The 21,834-nt window shown below is 38.1% G+C and overlaps 2 protein-coding genes across 3 annotated transcripts; one reads left to right on the forward strand and one right to left on the reverse strand.

Annotated features, from left to right (window-relative positions):
* Nucleotides 1-2,566: 2,566 nt before the first annotated feature.
* Nucleotides 2,567-10,549, forward strand: METTL5 (methyltransferase 5, N6-adenosine). Of its 2 annotated transcripts, XM_025853396.2 has the most exons (8): nt 2,567-2,780; nt 2,913-3,064; nt 5,246-5,360; nt 5,737-5,918; nt 7,056-7,138; nt 8,282-8,333; nt 10,006-10,055; nt 10,446-10,549. In XM_025853396.2, exons 2-8 carry the CDS (start codon nt 2,956-2,958, stop codon nt 10,482-10,484), a joined length of 630 nt encoding a protein of 209 aa, XP_025709181.1. In that variant the 5' UTR covers nt 2,567-2,780; nt 2,913-2,955; the 3' UTR covers nt 10,485-10,549. The 2 variants fall into 2 exon arrangements, with proteins under 2 accessions (XP_025709181.1, XP_025709189.1); XM_025853404.2 differs by lacking the exon at nt 8,282-8,333.
* On the reverse strand, nt 10,375-21,484 carry SSB (small RNA binding exonuclease protection factor La). Its single transcript, XM_025853379.2, has 12 exons — nt 21,356-21,484; nt 19,567-19,641; nt 16,060-16,163; nt 15,633-15,807; nt 14,507-14,614; nt 14,321-14,421; nt 13,249-13,320; nt 12,885-12,927; nt 12,149-12,289; nt 11,582-11,768; nt 11,337-11,468; nt 10,375-10,641 (listed from the first exon to the last, which is right to left on the reverse strand). Exons 2-12 carry the CDS (start codon nt 19,630-19,632, stop codon nt 10,550-10,552), a joined length of 1,221 nt encoding a protein of 406 aa, XP_025709164.1. The 5' UTR covers nt 19,633-19,641; nt 21,356-21,484; the 3' UTR covers nt 10,375-10,549.
* Nucleotides 21,485-21,834: the final 350 nt, after the last annotated feature.

Genomic DNA, 21,834 nt, shown 5'->3' on the forward strand with positions numbered 1-21,834 from the left:
AAACATAGGAGCAAATCCTTTTGAGTTCTAAGAACTCCAAAGAGTTCTTAGACTTGATGTCAGAAGATTGATCCATGAAGAGAAAAGGTGACAAACTGAACTTTACCAAAGTTGAAAACTTTTATTCTGCAAAAGATTAAGAGGATGAAAAGACAAGCTGCAAACTGAGAGAAAATGTTTAGAAACCACATATCTGACAAAGGATTAGTATCTAATATATATTAAGAAATCTCAAAACTCAGCTGTAAAAAAAAAATTCAATTAGAAGATAGGCAAAAGAAATGAAAAGACACTTCACCAAAAAGGATATATAGATGGCAAATAAGCACATGAAGAAGTGTTCACCATCATTAGCCAATAAGGATGTGCAAATTAAAACCTTAATGAGATATTACTACACACCTGTCTGAACAGCTAAAATGAAAAATTGTGGCAACACCAAATGTTGGCGAGGCCGCAGAGAAACTGGATCACTCATACATGACTGATGGGAATGTAAAATGGTGTAGCCACTCTCTGGACAAGCTTGGAGTTTCTTAAAAAACTAAACATAGATTAATCATATGACCCAGTAATTGTGTTGCTGGGCATTTATCCCAGAGAAATCAAAACTTGTGTTCACACAAAAGCTGTACATTAATTTTCATAGCAGCTTTATTTGTAATAGACAAAAATTTGAAGGAACCCAGATGTTCTTCAGGGGGTGAGTGTTTAAATGAACTCTGATACATATATACCACAGCAATAAAAAGGAACAAATTATTAATACACACAATTTAGAAGGATCTCCAGAAAATTATGGTGAGTGAAAAAAAGCCATTCCCAAAAGTTTACACACTGTATGCTTCCATTTATATGAAGTTCCTGAAATGGGAAGATTCTAGAAATGGAGAACAGATCAGTAGTTGCCAGGGGTTATGGAGGGAGTCAGGGCTAGAATGAACTAGGTGTGGCCAAAAGTGCAACATCATGGATATTCATGGTGATGGAAATGTTGTCTTCACTGTATCACTGTCAATATCCTAGGTGTGATACTGTACTATACTTTCGCAAAATGTAATCCTTGGGGGAAACTAGGGAAAAGATACACAGGATCTCTAAGTACTATTTTTTATAGTTATATACAAATTTACGATTATCTCAAAATGAAACCTTTACCTTAGAAAAAATTGCGTTCAACCTCAGTGAATTCACTGTCCTTCAATATACCTGGCTAGTTTCATTCATTCATTTGGCTCCACCTCCTTACTCCAGCCACCTCCTTCTCGACAGATACCACCGCCACTAAGAGCTAACATTTTATTGGGCATTTGTTATGTAACAACTTTGTGTACTACATGCAGTAAGGACTTTATATGTATTAACTCATTTAATCTTCATAAAAGACAACTTTGAATTTTATTATTCATAGGAAATAGCCTCAGACGCCACTCTCTCTAGTTCATCCTCATCCATCCATTTTTTTTCTTCCTTTAATAATGAAAAATATCCATTCTCCAGATTAAGGGCAATCCTTTCATTTAGGCACAGGATCCTATCTTCTCAGGAATCTAACTCCTTCCAATACCCTTCTTGTATTTTAAGATTTTTATTTTAGAGAGAGCGCGCGCACACACGGGCTCACGGGGGGGGGGGGGGGGGCGGGCAGAAGGAGAGACTCTCCAGCCGATTGCGGCTGAGCTCTGAGCCCGTTTGGGGCTCCATTTCACCACCCTGACATCAAGACCTGAGCAGAAACCAAGAGTCCCACGCCTAAGGGACTGAACCACCAGCCTTCCCTAGCCTTCTTGTATTTTAAACGCCTGCCTTTCTATTAGAGTTCTTTTGTCTGTATTTAGGTGTGCTCATATCTCCTGATACCATTAAAAAACAAAACAAACTTCCCCCAACCTTACTTAGCAGCAACATTCTCACTTCTCTTTCCATAGCCACATTCTTAAGAGTTGCTCACATTTACTCTAATTCCTAAACTTCCATTCATTTCACAGCCCACTACCACCTGGTTTGTGCTTCTCCTCTATGAAAGCTGACCCCTTTCCAGCGTTTGACACACTACCTATTCCTTCATTTAGAGTTTAGGCTGAGTTTAGGCTTCTCTGACATCTCTGACATCACCAACCTGTGAGTGTTGAGGTAAGTGACACAGGTGACCTAAAAAGAGGAAAACAAATGTAAAATAAAGTAGGGCGTGCCAATGGCCAAGGAGGCAAAGGTGAGTGTTACTTTTTGAGAGGGGCCTCGTGAGACGGGAGACAGAAAGAGCCACACCAGGCATTACCACCAAGTGACCGTGACTTTTACCCTCACTTTCACCTTCTTTCTTTCCCCGTTCTTTGAGGGCCTGCAGGTACTCAAAGAAAGCTACAAGGTTTGGGCCCTGTGACAGGCGGTGGGAGCCGGTTCCGTAGCTTCGAGAAGGGAGGGTACTACCGGTCGTGAGACCCCGGCCGAGATAGGAGTGGATGACGCTCCCGGGTAGCGGGCGGAACCTGTGCGCGGGGCCGCGGTTGCACCTCCGCGCGGGGCTACCGGGCAGCGGACACGGGCGCGCGTGCGTGGCAGCGCTTCCGGCCCCGGTCCCGGTCCCGGCGCGAGCAGTCTCCTGAAGTACCCGGACGCCACTGGAAGAATCTTCGGTCGACTGCAAGCCAAGCCTGGGCCGCCGCGGGTCTCTAAGAAGCCCGAGACCGGCACAGTATACCCTGGAGGCGGGTCGAAGGCTGGCGGAAGACTCCGCCTGCTGCTGGAGCTGGAAGGAAAGCAGGAAGAGCCTGGGCTAGGTGTGCCCTTCGCTCCCTGCCTCCCCAGCCCGGCCCCGGCCAGCGGCGCTGGAAAAGGGGTGGGGTGGGGGTGCACTCGGGGCGGGGGGGAAGCAACAGGGGGAGATGCAGGTTAAATGGGTTTCTCTGCAGATCCAGTGCCGTTAAATCCGGCGAACTCACACTTAAAAAAAAAATGAAGAAATTAAGGCTTAAAGAACTAGAAAGTCGCCTGCAACAAGTGGATGGATTCGAAAAGCCCAAGCTACTTCTAGAACAGTACCCAACCAGGCCGCACATTGCAGGTAGGGCGGCTGGTGACCACGTCTTTGCTTACCCGGGTTTGTCCTATCTACTTATTCCATAATGAAAATAGAAGTTATTTGAATGCGAAGAACGTCCAGAGGAATTCTGCTCTGAGATTATATACCACGTTAGAGACGACTTCCGTGACACCGCAGCTAGAGACAGCCCCCTGCCCCCCCCCCCACACTTTATTGTTTGACTGCTTGGTTTTCTGCATACCTCTTAACACTGTAAGACATCATTTTAATGTGTTTGTTTCTCTCATTACACTATAAACTCCTTGAGGGCAAAGAATTTGTCGGTCGTGCTCACACAATTCCGTGTCTAAAAGAGTTCCTGATACTAGTTAGGAGCTCAGTACACATTTGCTAAATAAGGATCCATTTTCTATTGCAAGTGCAAGAATTCCTGTGCTATACTCGCCCTAGAATGAATACTAGAGTTGGTAGCCAAAGGACTACGTTTTAACAAATCCAGAATAGGTGCTATCAAGATGAGGATGCGTTTCAGTTTTTAGCGATCTGAGAGTCATCAGTGTTGCTTGCTGCAAGAGATTGATACTGGGAGTGCAGGAGACAACACAGGAAAAACCATATTTAGTAAACGTATTGCCAAAGTCATTGAGGAGTCTTGGGAAAATTAATTTGGGAATCCCTCCCAGCTTCAACATAGTTCTGTTTCTAAGCAGCCAATCAAAGTATATACCTGCACTTAACACCAACATGTTGTCATAATTCCAACCAAAAATTGGCACAAAACTGTGTCTGGGTTAAGACCTGTTTTCTCAATTTAGATGACTTCTTTAGTGTATTCTGGCTATAGGGTTTCTTAGTGAAGTCTAATTTTTTAAAAATATCTATTGCTCATACCCAGAGTGTAACATGCACTTGGATGTGCTAATTCTTTGAGATACCAGCTTCAAAGTCACTAACACCAGTAGCAGTAATTGGAATAGCAGTCAGACTGAGATATCCCTCTAATTGTGTGGGGTTTTTTTTGTTTTTTAAGATTTTATTTTTAAGTAATCTCTAAACCCAGTGTGGGGCCCACATTCACAACCCTGAGATTGAGAGTCGCATGCTCCACCAGCTGAGCCAGCCAGGTGCCCCTAATTGTGTTTTTGATAAAACCTCTGGGTACTAGGCCTTCAGTGATGGCCAGTAGTTCTTGCTGGTTCACATATCCACAGGGAGAGATCAGCGGTTTAATTCATGCTTAACCTTTAGTATATATTCCCAGACCTTTTGTGTATTTGAAAGAACCCTTTCTGATCTCAGCAGTTTCTGCTCTGCTCCTCAGTTCTCATTAGATTACGAATATATGTGTCTGTAGATCATGAGTGTATCTGTCTAAAGGTTGTATTGTAGGTATAGGACTTCTCCCATTCTAGCTTGTACTTAGGGTACCTGTGTTCTGGTGACAAATTTGTCAGAGAGTTCTGGGCCATTTTAATGTTAATGCTTGTTCAATATTAGTGGTTCCCAGACTTACAGATTTCACAGATCAGTAAAATTTCAAAACAGTTTTGGGAGACTGACTGATACAGGGTTGCCAAGTTTATATTTTGACAAGGAAAGGTATTTTTAAAACCTATTTACTCTTACCGTCCTTGCAAAAATATTTTAAAAGAAAGAACTGATGTATATGTGTGTGTGGCAATTTTGAATTTTGAAAAGGCCGAGGAAAAAACATTTTAACCTTATTTTTCTCATTTTATTTCAAAATTGTCATTCTTGGCATTGTCACCAGAGTAGTTTTTGGGAACCACTGGTGTGTGTTATTGTTCCTTGTGGGGCCTCTTACTAATACCAAGATATTATACCTTATGGTTTTTGTTGTTGTTGTTTTAATAATTTGGAACACCATTTGGGGGAGGAATAATGCGAGATAAGAAATTGCATTAGTCGGGCGCCTGGGTGGCTCAGTTGGTTAAGCGACTGCCTTCAGCTCAGGTCATGATCCTGGAGTCCCGGGATCGAGTGCCGCATTGGGCTCCCTGCTCAGCAGGGAGTCTGCTTCTCCCTCTGACCCTCTTCCCTCTCGTGCTCTCTCTATCTCATTCTCTCTCTCAAATAAATAAAATCTTAAAAAAAAAAAGAAATTGCATTAGTCATTTACATGAACTGGATTTTGGTCATCAACTTGCTCTTATTCCCTAATATGTTTTTTTGATTTTTTAGCATGTATGCTCTCTACAATCCATAATACATATGATGACATTGAAAATAAAGTGGTTGCAGATCTAGGATGTGGTTGTGGAGTTCTTAGCATCGGAACTGCAATGTTAGGAGCAGGGTAGGTGATCCTGTATATAATGTTTGGGTATAGGGTGGCCTGAATAAGGAACATAAATAGGATTAATTGAATTAGATTTATGAGACTCTACAGTATGAGATGAGGGGAGCAAGAATCTGATACTGAGTACATTTTGAATGAGCAGAACAGTAAAACAAACAAACAAAAAAAAACATTAACAGCAGCTATCAGATGCCTCCCTTTTATACACACCTGAATTTCCAACCCTTGCCAGATTGGGAAATCATGCTGTTGAAAGGCAACATTCACTCTTACTTTGCCAGTTGGTTTAAAAAGGTATATGGTTTTGATTTTGTTATTGTTTTGATTTGGGAACTATAAGTAGTCATTCTTTATGTGTGTTCTGTATTTATAGGTTGTGTGTTGGATTTGACATAGATGAAGATGCATTGGAAATATTTAATAGGAATGTGGAAGAGTTTGAGTTAACAAATGTTGACATGGTTCAATGTGATGTGTGCTCATTATCTAACAGAATGTCCAAGTCATTTGATACAGTAATTATGAATCCTCCCTTTGGGACCAAAAATAATAAAGGTTAGTAAAAAGACTCAGGTGTACTGATATATGTATAGAAAAGCAAGTTTTAAAAGTCATTTTCTTATTGTTTGGGTTAAATGATTTTATCACTGTTCATTAAATAAACAATCTCTTACCTGTGTAATTACTACAATTTCAGTTTGTTTAATCCATGTCTAGGAAATTCAATTTTTCAATCTTTGTTTTCACCTATTTGTACTATTAATTTACTATTTATACTTTACTTTAAAAAAATGATTTGCTTAACCTGTATAATTCTGTAAAGGATTTTATACTTTTAGAACCTCTTTTTAATGTCTTAACACACCGAGGATTTCAACACGTGTTCATCAGTAATAGTGACTGACTGTGGGTATTTATCTTGTCTATGCTATAGGCAAGGAGGATAGAAAGTCTGTGAGAAGAAAAGACATGAACAGTTTATTTTTTTAAGATTTTATTCATTTATTTGAGAGAGAGCTATGGGGGAGGGGGCCACGGGAGGGGCAGAGGAAGAAGCAGACTCCCTGCAGAGCGGAGAGTTGGCCCCGGCTCAATCCCAGAACCTGGGGATCATGACCTGAGCCCAAGGCAGACACTTAACTAAGCCACCCAAGCACCCTGAACACATAAATAGTTTAAAGAGTTCTCCCTCCAGCCCCTGCCTGATTCTGATTACTACTCTCCCTGTTCTCTTCTCCCTTGAGAGTTGTTAATTTGGAACATTAAAATTTTTACTTTAGCCTTATTTAAAGAAGATCGTATAATTCTGGTTTCATTCTATCAACCTTAAAAGATAAATATTTTACTTTTCTTTTTAATTTATTTATGTGAGATAAGAGCATGAACTGGGGGAGAGGGGGCAGCGGGAGAGGAAGAAGCAGGTTCCCGGCTGAGCAGGGAGCCAGATTCGATGCAGGACTCAGTCCCAGGATTCTGGGATCATGACCTGAGCCAAAGGCGGATGCTTAACTGATTGAGCCACCCAGACGCCCCTGTATTTTACTTTTTTGTATCTTATCTTTTGGCAGGAAGAATATGAAGTGTCTATTTTGGAATTTGGGAAAAAAGTTTTTAAATACCTGGTATTCATTTAATACTCTGTTTTGATAACAGGTATATACAGTAAATATGAGCTTTTTCTACTCTTAACAGGGACAGATATGGCATTTCTGAAGACTGCTTTGGAAATGGCAAGAACAGCAGTATACTCCTTACACAAATCCTCCACTAGAGATGTAAGTTCAAATCATCATATTGTTACTTCAAAATTCACAACAGTGTTTTAAGGATTTGCTGTGAATACTAATTACTTTTTAAACATGTGGCACTTAGCAACAATTTTCCCTTTAACTAGCTAGCATTTGTGACTAGTTTTCTTCTAGCCTATATAACTTCTTTTGTCAAAGATTTGCTCAGTTACCAGGAGAGACTATATAATTCAGTAGAGAAGTGTGGTATAGCTAAGGTTACAATATATCCTAGTTTGCCTAACTCCTGGTGGTCCCATTGTCCCTTTGTGGCTTTGTGTGCATAAGGGAGGCAGTTAAGACCTGATTTTTAAGAACACTGAGCCTGGAGCTAAATAAACTGATCTGAGTTCAGAACCTCCATCTTCCATTATTCTTGCCAGCAATGTAACATATGGGGGTGTAGAAGATATATGCTAGAAAATTGGGTACATTTTTTGTCACTATAATAGTGACTAAGGATACAGACTGCAGAGCCAGACCGTCTAGGTTCAAATCCAAACTACCACTTCTCCGTGTTATCTTGGTCTAGGTATTTGAGTTCAGCTTCATCACCTATATATACTATACTCACCTGTACTCTTATAATTGAAATGGCCTGGTTTCTTACTTTCAAAATACTACCAATCCAGTTGAAAATTTTTTAAGAGTCTAAATTCTAATGAAACTTTAAAAGCTTAAAAACTTAATATAAAGTATTAGCCAAAAAGCAGTTCTCAAAAAATTATTTTATTTTTTTAAAGATTTTATTTATTTATTTGAGAGAGAGAGAATGATAGAGAGCACGAGAGGGAGGAGGGTCAGAGGGAGAAGCAGACTCCCTGCTGAGCAGGGAGCCCGATGTGGCTCGAAGGCAGTCCCTTACCCAGGCGCCCTCAAAGAATTATTTTAAAAATCAGCTCACATTGGGGTGCCCGGGTGGCTCAGTTGTTAAGCATCTGCTTTCAGCTCAGGTCATGGTCCCCTGGGATTGAGCCCCACATCAGGCTCCCTGCTGAGCAGGAAGCCTGCTTCTCCCTCTCCCACTCCCACTGCTTGTGTTCCTTCTCTCGCTGTGTCTCTGTCAAATAATTAAACAAAATCTTAAAAAAAAAAAAAAATCACCTCACATTAACATGTTGTTATCTTCAGCATATTCAAAAGAAAGCTGCAGAATGGAAAATCAAGATAGATATTATCGCAGGTAAGACAATTTTTAAGTTTCTCACAAAATACATCTAAACCCTAATTACTTAAGGTCAATAATACATTAGCCCAACCAGAATTTTGTAGGTGCTAAAAAAAGATGCCATAGAACATGTTTTCAGGGGCACGTGTGTGGCACGGTTAAGCGTCTGCCTTCGGCTCAGGTCATGATCCCAGGGTGCTGAGATCAAGCCCCATGTTGCTGAGATCAAGCCCCATGTTGGGCTCCCTGCTCAGGGGGAGTCTGCTTCTCCCTCTTCCTCTGCCTCTCCCCCCATCTTGTGTGCTAATAAATAAAATCTTTAAAAAAAACAAAACAAAACATGTTTTCAGTTTGACAAAATGTGAGGGGTTGGTAATGAATGGATTGGAAATGAAGACAGGGTATCAGTGTTTGCCTAAGACTGTCCCAATTTATGCATTTTGCTGAAAATTCCTAATAGCACCCAACTATTTGGTCACTCCAGGCTCAGACAGAACAATATGTAGCATCATAGTGATGTTAGAGCTTGGGCTTGGAGTGGGTCGGACCTGTTTGAAATCCATTCATGGAAAATACCACCAGATCATGCCTGCCTACCTTTCCATTTCAATTTTCTAATTGTCCCTGGAGTCAGACAACATGAAGCTTTTTTCTTTTAGTAGGGGATAGGATATAATCATCCACACTGTAAGTAAATGTTTGATACATTTTTATTAGCAAATTGGGTAATATTCACAAACATCGAAATGTGAAAAACATCACTAGAAGCTAACGATAACCCAAATAATTCTGAAGGCTGAAGTTAAGTACAATAAGGGGGAAATGTTCTTTACTTGATAATAAACTGACTAGGATTAGCACTGTGGTGTTAACCATATAACTAGTCCTATTCATAGTTAGTAATGTGGAAAAGCCTGTCAGTCCTATTTATCCAGTATTGTCATTCCTTACCTAGTTTAAGGTATTACAACATCAACTTAGAACAATTCCAAGTATACCAAGCCAGTCAGTGCCTTGCTACTCCAAATGTGGTCCTCAGACCATCAGTATTGACATCCCTTGGGAGATGAGACTTGCAGAATTTCAGGATTTACCCAGACTTACTAAGCTATAATATGCATTTTAAAACGACTTATTTGAAGGTGATTTGATTACACATTAAAATATGAGAGCTGTAACCTATAATTTATGTTGCAAAATATGAAGGATAGGCACTCTTTTGCCATCCCTCTAAAACTGATGAGTAAGCTTAGAGAATCTATGTAATTTCTTAGAGTAAGAAAAATGTATTTTCACTTGAGAGCTTAATAGGAAAATAATTAGCTACTACCAATATTAAAATCCAGACAAGATTATTTTAATATAAGCATGATTATCATTGTTAGCTATAGATTATTAGGAAATTAGAAAGGTACTATCATCTTCTGTCCAATTGTTATCCTTTCAAATTCTTCCCCATAACCTCAAATTTTGGCATACATGACTAAAATAGCAGAAATGCCAACCTCAGCCATGGCTAATCTTGGGAATATATCAAATCAATCTTTGGATAAGTTAAAGTGACAGGACTGAAGTGTTCTGCTTACCAAGGTTACATACTTCCTTAATTGTTTTAATTTACATATGTGTGTATGTGTATCAGGGATAGCAAATGAATTTTTATTCTTAGATGGCTTTTGTCTTATAGAGCTGCGATATGATCTGCCAGCATCATACAAATTTCATAAAAAGAAATCAGTAAGTCTCTTAATTTTGGCTTAATTTTGAAGAACTTTTCAGTAAGTAATTATTTCCAATGTTATCAAGGTGCCTGAGTAAATACAGAAAGCTAGCCTAGGAGGGAGAATAATTATCGATGGGATAACAGCCGATATTCTGGTGTAAGATATTCTTTCTCAAATGCTTTAGGCACAAAAATAAAAAAACTAAGTTTTTGCTCTTTTTATATAGTACATATTTTATTAGTTTGTACTAATACATTTTCATATTACAAAGGCAATTTAGTGGAAGAGTCTTTTGATATTTGAATCATTTGAAATAACACAAAACAGAACTATACATTTAAAAAAATCTTCATTTAGGTAACAAAAAAAGACAAGTTAAACAAAAAAATTTCCTTTCTTACAGGTTGATATTGAAGTGGATCTAATTCGGTTTTCTTTTTAAAAGCCTCTAAAGACAAAAGCAGCTTAAAACCTAATTAAGATGAATAAAAAATTTTTTTCACTAAACTACTGGTCTCCAGCACCATTTTCTGTTTTCTGTTGTTTTGGTGTAGGTTCTTCTTCTTTGTCTTGTTCTTCTCTTGCTCTTTTTACTGGTCCTATACAATAACAGAATTTTTAAGTTCACTACATAAGCATTACTCTTTTAATATTGAGCATAATTAACAAAAATAATTTTGTTTAAAAAGCAACAACTTCCTGGGGTGCCTGGGTGGCTCAGTCGGGTTAAGTGTCTGCCTTAGGCTCAGATCATGATCCCAAGCTCCCCACTTAGTGGGGAGTGTGCTGCTCCCTCTGCCTCTGCCCATCCCGCCACTCATGCTCGCTATCCTCTTTCTCTCAAATAAAATCTTTTTTAAAAAAAGCAACAACTGGGGCGCCTGGGTGGCTCAGTTGTTAGGCATCTGCCTTCAGCTCAGGTCATGATCCCAGAGTCCTGGGATCAGGTCCTGAATCGGTCTCTCTGCTCCACGAGCCTGCTTCTCCCTCTTCCTCTGCCTGCTGCTCCCCCCTTGCTGTGCTCACTGTCAAATAAATAAAATCTTTAAAAAATAAATAAGTAAAAATTTAAAAAGCAACAACTTCCCAACACCAATGAGAAGGCTTTCCTTTTAGTACAGATCTTCTGCTAAGCTTACCTTCCAAACATCTTTGTTTTCCACTTGTAAAGCTGTACAACTTGTATAAATCATAGTCCAAGAATGTCACTTATACAGAAGGTGAAAAACCACACTGCTGTTCTTTCCTACAAATAATTTCTCATGAAAGTACCAAAGGACTTAGAAAAACTTACCAGATGCACCATTTTGATCATGTTCCTCATCACTATCAAATTTAGTTTTCTTGCCCTGAAACTGTACTTTTCCTTTAGCAGACCCAGTCTGGGCAGCTTTATTTCCTTTTCCTTTTCCTTTAAATCTGCGACCTATAGGAACATAATTGAGAAATCCATAAGAAATGTTAAATCTCTTGTCACTGTCTCTGAACAAGCAAATGAGTTAAAATAACCAAGGGTCAAAGACAAATAGAACTCATGACCTTTTGATTTCCATTTGTTTAGAGATTCTTGTTGATCTTCTATGATTTTTTTCAGTGCTTCCTTTTCCACATCTCCTTCTAGTACTTCCCAGGTTACTTCTTTGTTCCTTAATTGTAGGTTACCACTATTTGCATCTTTGGCTTTATCCAGTGCTTCCTTAGCTTTTTCTTTAAAAAGAATTATCCCCTATTCCAAAGACAGATAATGAAAGCCACAACCTTAAGGTTTTTTTTTAGTTCCATAGTTAATTCCTTCACTCAAAAATTTTTCCTACCCTGCAAACCTTCTCTGCCATTATCAATTTCAATGAATTATAATTGAACTTCAGCAAATTACCACAAAAGTTGCAGTCACTAATACCAACAGTTATTCATAGCATAATTCAGAAAATATCAGACGTACATCCAGTGATGGCAATAACAATGGAAAGTAAATAACCCAGTAAAAACTATTTCAGAAACACATTAATAAAAAAAAATTGTTTTGTTTCTACTACTGTCTTCTAAAAGTTAAGTTTCTATGGGTTTTTAAAGTGATTGCTAAAAAGCATACAAATGTTTCCAAACCTCTTTTGCTCCCCTGACAAAGTCTATCCATTTTATTTCACCATGACTTGAGAAAAGGATGTGCAAATCTTCTCTACAGGTCTGATCATCTAAGTCTCCTGAAAATTTCAGCAAGCAGCCAATCTTTTCTTCCAGAGATTTCTATAAAAACAAAGCAATAAAAAGTTTCTTAAAAGCAACCACAAACCAGAAATGGCTTAAATCACTCTATACCTAATACATGGAAAAAGCTAGAAACTAAAATGCTATTTTAAAGTAGTTTAGTTCATTTTCCTGTGTCATCCCTTGTTCTACAATGGCTTCTGATTTTAACTTACTTAATTTCTTCAACAAGTAATATTTAGCTGTATGTATTAATTATATAAATCTAATACTAAGTTGTTTTCTCTGGATAGGTAATGATTTTAGGCAATATTTAGGCTATGACTTTAATACAATGACAACTATAGACTTGCTCACGTATTTGCTTCAAAAAGTCCTCACTTTTTATTCTCATAAATTTGAAATACAGGGCGCCTGGGTGGCTCAGATGGTTAAGCGTCTGCCTTCGGCTCAGGTCATGATCCCAGGGTCCTGGGATCGAGTCCCGCATCGGGCTTCCTGCTCAGCGGGGAGCCTGCTTCTCCCTCTGCTTCTCTCTTTCTCTCTCTCTGTCTCTCATGAATAAATAAATAAAATCTTAAAAAAAAAAAAAAAATTTGAAATACAGCTTTGGGTACCAATAATATATACTTACCATTTCAGCATTTTCTGCTAACTTTTGTTTTTCTTCTTGCTCTCTACAAAAGAAATGTTAATTAGAATGTTTCCATTTACTGTATGAGATAATTAAATTCTGATAAAGTTAACCTTGATCACTATCACACATTGCTGAATAACCAAAGCCAGTCGTTAGGTTTTCTGATTGCTCATGGCTAGAGTGCAACACAATGTGGCCCCCAGATTATCAAGGCAGCTTAAGATCTTAATGTTTCACGAGCAAAAGAAAAGCCTACTGCTACTCATTTCAGAACTCATCATCAAGCTCCACTTCCTAGAACCCCTAACTCTATCCCTGTTAAAGCTTTAAGGAATTAAAATGACTGGCTCAACGTACTTACTGTTTAGCTCGTAATTTAGCTTCCACTTTATTTTGCTTTCTTTCTTCATTTTTTTTTGCAAAGTAATCTTCCCTAAAGAACACAAAATACAGGGGCTGAGTTCATGAGAACAAAAATGAGAGAGCAAATTATTTTGAATGATTTAAGCACAGGAAGGAATATTACACTTTCTATCAACATACTACCTAAAAATTCAAAAGATGCCAAGGAAGTTATTTAATAACAACTTTACCAAAAACAATTCACATTTCATAAAATGTATACCTTTTAAAAGCAAACACCTCAGTGGTTTTTAGTATATTCAGAATTACACAACCATCACTATTATCTAATTTCAAAACAAAAAGAAACCTGATGTCTGTAACAATCTCACTGATTTTACCATCCATGTACAGGAAAAAAAAGTAAACCAGGACTTATGTAAATAACTTTTCAAAAATTTTCTACAGTGTTACTTTCACAAAAGGAGAAAATTCTATAATCTCTGAAACCCAAGAATAACAGCAATTATGAAAATCATGTTAAAAAATATTTTTGATAGTTAAAATTACATGATTCATCACAGTACATCTCTAAGTCCATCAGGTTTAGTACATGGTACTTCGAAGATTACATAATGTGAAAGTAGGGGACAATGGCCTAACTTTATCATAAAAATGCTCTGGTTTGTTCTAATTTTGGACACATACACACACACTAAAGAATGTGGTCCAAATCTGTATTAAATAATCCTTTGTACTAAACAAATGGAGGTATATATAGACTATGAGAAGAACAGACTGGAAATTGGACAGGAATTGATTCTCTAACCACACAAAAGGCCAAATTTTACCATCTATCCCAAAACTTAACCTTTATAAACTGTTAATCGTGAAAAGGTACTAAAAAACACTTCCTTAAGGTCTCAAAGGACTAGCAGTTTCCACTGAGCAAATTTCAAGTGTTTATCAAAGAATGCCCAAGGATACTAAAAATACTGTCCTTACAGGGGATGCTATTCCATATTCTGTATCCCAGTGTGTCAATTCCATATAACTAAGTGGCCAAAAGAAACACCAGCATAAAGACTTACTTGAAAAGTATTAGCAGGTCTGTATCTTTATACTTCTGGCCAGGGGTGTCAACAAATTTCTTAGCAGATTCAATACTATCAAACACAGCAAATATTGATCCCTATTAAAAGGGGAAGAAAACTTTTTTTAAAAATGTCCCATATATTTTTCAACTAGGAAAAGTCTGTAACATCATAGAACCATACCTTAAATGCTTTGTGTAATGTTCTTCTCATCTGAATATTTAGTACTTGACCTTTATCTTCTAACCATTCTTTTATGTCATCAAGGGTTGCATCAGTTGGGAAGCCTTTCTGTGAAGAGTAGAAAGAAATATACAAATGCCTTCTCAGGTAAACAATTTATCAGAAATTCTGATTCATTCTGTCTTGAAACCAAGGCAGGATATACACATGTATCTATATCTCTGTCTCTTAAATGTTTAACAGCTCTGGTTAAGAGCTGAGCCACTGTTCTCTAGCGCAATAAAAGTGACTTATTTGGAATTTGCTTCAAAATAATCCACTTGGGGGGATGCCAAGGTGGCTCAGTCAGGAAGACATCTACCTTCAGCTCAGGTCATGATCCTGGGGTCCAGGGACTCTTTCCCTCTGCCCCTCCCCCACTCCTCTCTCTCCCTCATTCTCTCAAATATCACTCTCTCTCAAATAAAATCTTCAAAATAATTCACTTGGGGCAGAGATAAAACTAGATCAATAGTGTTAACTGCTAAAGGTGGATAATGGTACATTATATAGTCAATCGACCTTTGCATGTCTTAAATTTTCCTGAATAAAAAAAAATCTACTTAAAAAATTCATATACTAAAAATTACTATCAAGTTTAGCTATTGACAAATAAGAAGTTGATAGGCACTGGGTGCTTACAATATGCCCAAGATTTTGTACAATGTTATATGGGTTTTCCATTAATTCTCACAGAAGTTCTATAAAGTAAAAAAACATTATCCCCATTTATGAAGATAAGGCTTAGATTAAGAACATTGCCCAAGAAGGGGCGCCTGGGTGGCTCAGTTGTTAGGCATCTGCCTTTGGCTCAGATCATGGTCCCAGGGTCCTGGGATCGAGCCCCACAACGGGCTCTCTGCTCTGCAGGAAGCCTGATTCTCCTTCTACTCTCCCTGCTTGTGTTCCCTCTCTCGCTGTGTCTCTCTCTGTCAAATAAATAAAATCTTTAAATAAAAAAAAAATATTGCCCAAGAACATATAGTAAGTAGTAAAGCTATGATTCCTGAGTCCTTATTCTTATCTACTGTTTTTTTCTAAATTAAGATATTTAAGATATAATTAAATGTGTTAAAGGCCCACTTACAATATAAACAGATCTGTTTTTTACATCATTCTTATATTCATCTGTCACTTCAGGGAGGGGTTTGCTTGGAGATCTTCTGATTTTAGTTTTATCTTCACTTATTTCCATGAGTTCAGCCTTTGATTTGCTCAATGCTTCCACTATTACATTAAAGTCTGTTGTTAGACGGTTTAACCTGAAGAATATATATTTAAGCACTGTAAAACTTAGTGGTAGCACTTGTTTACAGAAAAAGCTAAAGATGATTTAAAAAAGGTTTTTACTGGGGTGCCTGGGTGGCTCAGTTGGTTAAGCATCTGACTCTCGATCTCAGCTCAGGTCGTGGTGTCAGGGTTGAGTTCAAGCCCTATGTTGAGCTCCACACTGGGTGTAGAGCCTACTTACAAAATAATAAATAAAATAAAATGATAATAAAGAAAGTTTTTACCTATTGAATTTTATCATTATCTCCAAAGGCACCCAGCCTTCATCCAGTTTGATCTGTTCCTTTAAAAATTTGTCTCGTGGCAAATTGAAGTCACCAAAATAATACTGCAAGATAACAACATTATATTTCAGAGCACTGTACAATAATGACTCCATTCCTGGAGTTTTTAATCACCATTACATTACCATGTTCTATTCTTTCAAAAATACATGCAATAAACATTTTCTCCTAAATACATGATAGTGAAACATTTATAATACAAATTAGCAGAAAGATAAAACTAAAAATTGATTACTGAAACAACATAATTAGCAGATGTCAATAGACTATCAAGTATTAAAATAAAAACATAGTTAAAGACTTAGTATGTGAGAGGCCTCTTGTTTCAAATCCGTGTGTAAAGAACAGACTTAAATAAAAAGAACTGGAATACACCGATTAATCACTCTAATTTTTACAAATTAAAAAATATCTGAGCGTTTATCTAATTTAAGCATAAAGGCACTCTCTCACTAGAAAAGCAAAAAAGACAAAAACAAAAAAACTATACATGAAAAGACTCAGGTGTGACTACTTGGAATGCCAAAAGTAACAAAAAAATAAAAGACAAATAACAAAGAAGTTTGTTAATAATTCTTATAAATCAAGGGAGAAGAAAAAACCCTGAAAGCCCTAATAGAAAAATGGGTAAAGGACATCAAAAAAAATTACTAAAGAATGTAATATAAACATATAAAAGTTGAACTTCATTATTAATCAAAGAAATGCAATTTAAGCAATGAAATAGCATTTTTCACCTAACAAACTGGTCAAAATTCTAAAAACAAGAATACCTAGTATTGGCCTGAACACAGAGAAATGGTCATGCAGGACATGTAAACCTGCAGTAAGTATCAAAGGTTTTTAAAAATGTGCATAACCCTTGAGCCGGTACATCTTTTTCTAAGGGATTTTATCTTAAATCAGTAAACATGTTTACTAAGATTTTTATATAAAGACATGCATCATGAATTGGACAGCCACATGCAGAAGAATGAAAATGGACCATTTTCTTACACCATACACAAAAATAGACACAAAATGAATGAAAGACCTAAATGTGAGGCAGGAATCCATCAAAATCCTAGAGAACACAAGCAGCAACCTCTGTGACTTCCGCTGCAGCAACTTCTTGCTAGAGTCTAACATCTCCAAAGGCAAGGGAAATAAAGGCAAAAATGAACTATTCAGACTTCGTCAAGATAAAAAGCTTTTGCACAGCAAAGGAAACAATCAACAAAACCAAAAGACAATGGAGAGAACAGGAGAAGATATTTGCAAATGTCTTATGAGATAAAGGGCTAGTATCCAAAATCTATAAAGAACTTATCAAACTCAGCACCCAAAGAACAAATAATCAAGAAATGGGCAGAAGACAGGAACAGACATTTCTCCAAAGACGACATACAAATGGCCAACAGACACACAAAAAAATGCTCCACATCACTCGGCATCAGGGAAATACAAATCAAAACCACAATGAGATACCACCTCACACCAGTCAGAATGGCTAAAATTAACAAGTCAGGAAAGGACAGATGTTGGCGAGGGTGTGGAGAAAGGGGAGCCCTCCTACACTGTTGGTGGGAATGCAAGCTGGTACAGCCACTCTGGAAAACAGTATGGAGGTTCCTCAAGAGGTTAAAAATAGAGCTACCCTATGACCCAGCAACTGCACTACCAGGTATTTACCCAAAGGATACAAATGTAGTGATCCAAAGGGGCACCTGCACCCCAATATATATAGCAGCAATGTCCACAATAGCCAAACTATGGAAAGAGCCCAGATGTCCATAGACGAATGAATGGATAAAAAAGATGTAGTATATTATATACAATGGAATACTACTCGGCCATCAAAAAAAAAATGAAATCTCTCCATTTGCAACGATATGAATGGAACTAGAGGGTATTATGCTAAGCGAAATAAGTTAATCAGAGAAAAGACCATTATTATATGATTCACTCCTATGTGGAATTTAAGAAACAAAAGAGAGGAAAATGGAGGGAAAAATAAAACAAGATGTAATCAGAGAGGGAGACAAACCAGAAGAGACTCTTAACCATAGGAAACAAACTGAGGGTTGCTGGAGGGATGGGGTAATTGGGTGATGGACATTGAGGGCACATGATGTCATGAGCACTGGGTGTTATATACAACTGATGAATCACTGAACTCTATCTCTGAAACTAATACTATATGCTAACTAATTGACTTTATATTAAAAAAAACTAATAAAGAAGTGAAGAGGAAAATGCTAATGTCAAATTGGATGAATTAAACTTTTCTGTGTTAAGCTAATCTTAAGGCCAAAGTAGGGAAACATGCCAATAAAAATAGTGATTTGCTGATTTTTAAAACGAAAGAGAGAGAGAGAGAGAGAAAGAAAGAAAAAGAAAGAAAACAGATACTCATCATGGAACTATTACAGCTAAAATATTAGAAATATCCTACATATCAAATAGGGAATTGGGTAAATTACTGATGATATAAAACTTTACTCTCCCAAAATGCATCCCATGTTTGATGGGAGAAAGGGAAGGAAATAAAAATTATGTTAGTGTGAGCACTGACCACAGTGTGACTTTGATTACTTCAGAAGGGTAGAATTTGAGAGGTGGCAGATTGTGGAAGGGACATTATTAACTTGGTCTATGCACAGCTTTGTACTGTTCTAAATATTAAATGTATAGTTTGTAATTTTTCTTCAGAATTATAATTAAATTAGTACAAAAAGTTGTAGCACAGGACATTTTAAATGGCGGAGAAGTGTAACTTTAAAAAAAAGTTCTGATAACTGCAAAAACCACTAAATAATATGATCTGAAGTTCCTTAGTAAGAACAAAAAACATTAAGCGAAAATTTCCCATGCAGCCATTACTGACACTGTAAAGCTTCCATTTAAATAGAATACCTAAGGTTAAAAAAAAAAAAAATGCTAAGACAACTGTAAAACTCTGTTACAAGTTAAAACAGCCAAGAACTCTGCTTAACTGGGCAGAAAAACCTATTAGGGCCTTCAAATAGATAAAGTGTTATTTAGGGAAGGTACTTTACAAAATATTTTTATGTTCTCTTATTTATGTGTCAGGAACGGAACTCTTCTGAATGTTTTACATTTTATTAACTAATGTAATCTTCACCAACAACCTTATGAGGACAATAGTACTATTATCCTCAGTTTATAGACTAGGAAACTAAAGCAAAAAGGTAACACTAGTCTATAGTGTTACCTTTTGAAATGTTTGTAGGTCTTGGCTTTCATAAATTGGCTCCACTAATACAAAACTGTATACTATTTTAAGTTCATCTAATTCCAAGAATCAAAGACAAACCAGATATCTAATACTTTACACGAAACGTTTAAAGGGTCAATATAGTGAAATTAAATGTTTCTGTATTTGTTTTGAGGCTCTATATTTCCTTTCAAAGAGCATATTTTTGCAGTTTAATGTCAGAACCATACCTCAATTTGATGACAGATTTTGGCCTCGAGAGCAGCCATTTTTTCATTATCACCATTTTCAGCCATTGTGGCTATCTGTAAATTTTCCCAAATTGGCATAAAGAATTATTATTTTACGTAACACTCAAGATTAGAAGAATGTTTTAAAATTATCAGTATCACATTGTTTTCTTAAAAATCAAGAATTTTTAATTTCACAGGTTCAATTTCTCTACTCAATTCTCAAATTTCAACGAGAAAATGTTGGAATAAGTAATGGAAAACTGAAAAGCTATAGATAATCTGCAACCCTTTCAGTAAATCACTGTTCCATCTCTGTAACAAAGCAAGTAGTTATCTTCACTTAGCTGATCAAGAAAGCTTTCCGCAAAAAACTCCAACTACTTACCATTTCCAGTTTTAAGCAGATCACCATCTATTAGTATATTTCTATGCATCTCAGTCCTATTTGTTTGGTGTGGGTTGCATGTCTTTTAAAATTAGTCACTGACTTACCAAAAACTTGTTATCAGCAAAAATTAAGTACCATAACTTTAGGATGAAAAATCAAATATAACCATCAGGGTTAGATTAGATGTAGTACATTAAGGAACACATGAAAGTAATTTAAGAATCTGGGGACACTAAAATAATGTTAAGTTGAGGGTTTGTCTCCTAATTCACCAATATGCTGGTTAACGTTACAGCCAGTTTCTTGTTTCACATCCCTGACATTAGCATTGCAGGAAAAAGTAAGGTTGTGAGATTGGTTTGCTAGGGATCACAAACCAAGTCTTATGATTTCAAATCCCTTGCCTCCAGTGCTCTATTAAACCACCCAATTAGCCACATTTAGAAAAGTATGTTCATAAGAACTCATCAGGGTATCTGCCATTAGTTGACTCTAGTGAACTATCTTTGGTACACTTCTTGAAGTATCGCTTTATAAACTGTAATTGCTATGCAATAATCTGGATGCACACTGGAAGCTCTTGTAATAGGGATTTGTATGGTGCCATCCCACTACAAAATGTACTCAATCTTATGCAGTGTTTGTCGACCACAACCTACGTTCCTAAACTGTTACCATGATCTAGGGCCCCTTACAAAGCAAAGGGTGAGTGAGATAAAAAGAACTGTTTGGTCCGTAAAAGACTTCTTTGGCCTACCCAATTTTGGAACTTCGTCTCATGAGATACTTTTCCAGAGTGTACAACCAGAAGTGAAACATTACCTACACTTTTTCACTTCGCACAGAATCCTTGACGTGAGTGAATAAGGTACACTAAAAACCCTAGAGAGTGACGCCAGAGAACACCTGCGGCCCCACCATTCCCCGACCTCCAGTTTGTCCCACAGGATTCAAGGAAGCCTCCGGCGATTAACTACGGCCAATCGCCTCAGAAACTTAACCAGTGGCCCGAAACGTCTGCACCCCGCGACACCAGAAGACAGGCAGGTAGGAAGTCTTAAAGACGCAGAAGGGATGCGGGCAGCGTCCGTCCAAAGGACCCGCCAGAGCCCAGTCCCAAAGCAACCACTGGCTCGCTTGGGCGGCAGCGTCGTGCGGGGCAAGCCCGGCTCCTGCATTCCTCTCAGGGACCACGTCTACACCGCGCCCCGGCCCGCGCCCCTCCGCTCCCAGCCCAGCGCGCCGCCTCGGGCTGCGGCCCACGCGGCGCTCGCCCGAACATGCGGACTGCGAGGAGTGGACGCACCCGCGTGAGGCAACAAGGAAATGGAATGCGCCGTCGCCACTCAAAGCAGATGCTTTTGTACTTCTTCTCTTCAGCCACCGAGAGTTGCTCACCTTTAAGGTCCCGGTCCCACAAAGCCACGCCGCACAAACACCAACAGCGACAACAACGTCCCGACTTCCCAGCGCCGCCGGCTGGCCTACCGCGCGTGAGGAAGATGGGGGCCGTCCCGGCAGCCCTCGCGGCCCGAGTGGGCGGAGCTTCGGGTAAGGCAGGAGACGGCACGGCGCTAGGAGCTTGCGCGCCGGCGGCGGACTCCCACGGCTCGCGGAGTCCCGCCCTCACGCGGCTGAGGTTGGGTTCAAATGTCCCGCAGGGCTTTGGAGAGTGTTAGGTTAAGTATTTATTGTCAAATTTCTGGACCGCTTTTGTATCTCCAGTACTACTTAGAATTTTCGTGCGTATGAAGTATTTGGCTTTTTCTCAGATTATACTTTTCCAAAAAAATTGTTTTAATGATCCGTATGTATATGTAAACTACATCGTGTTGTGATAGTTCTCAAAAAAATGGCAAGTGAAATTTTTTTAAAAA

Source organism: Callorhinus ursinus, unplaced genomic scaffold (genome assembly GCF_003265705.2).
Source record: "Callorhinus ursinus isolate GAN/ISIS: 27379988/994484 unplaced genomic scaffold, GSC_fseal_2.0 scaffold2, whole genome shotgun sequence".
In the NCBI taxonomy this organism is placed as follows: domain Eukaryota; kingdom Metazoa; phylum Chordata; class Mammalia; order Carnivora; family Otariidae; genus Callorhinus; species Callorhinus ursinus.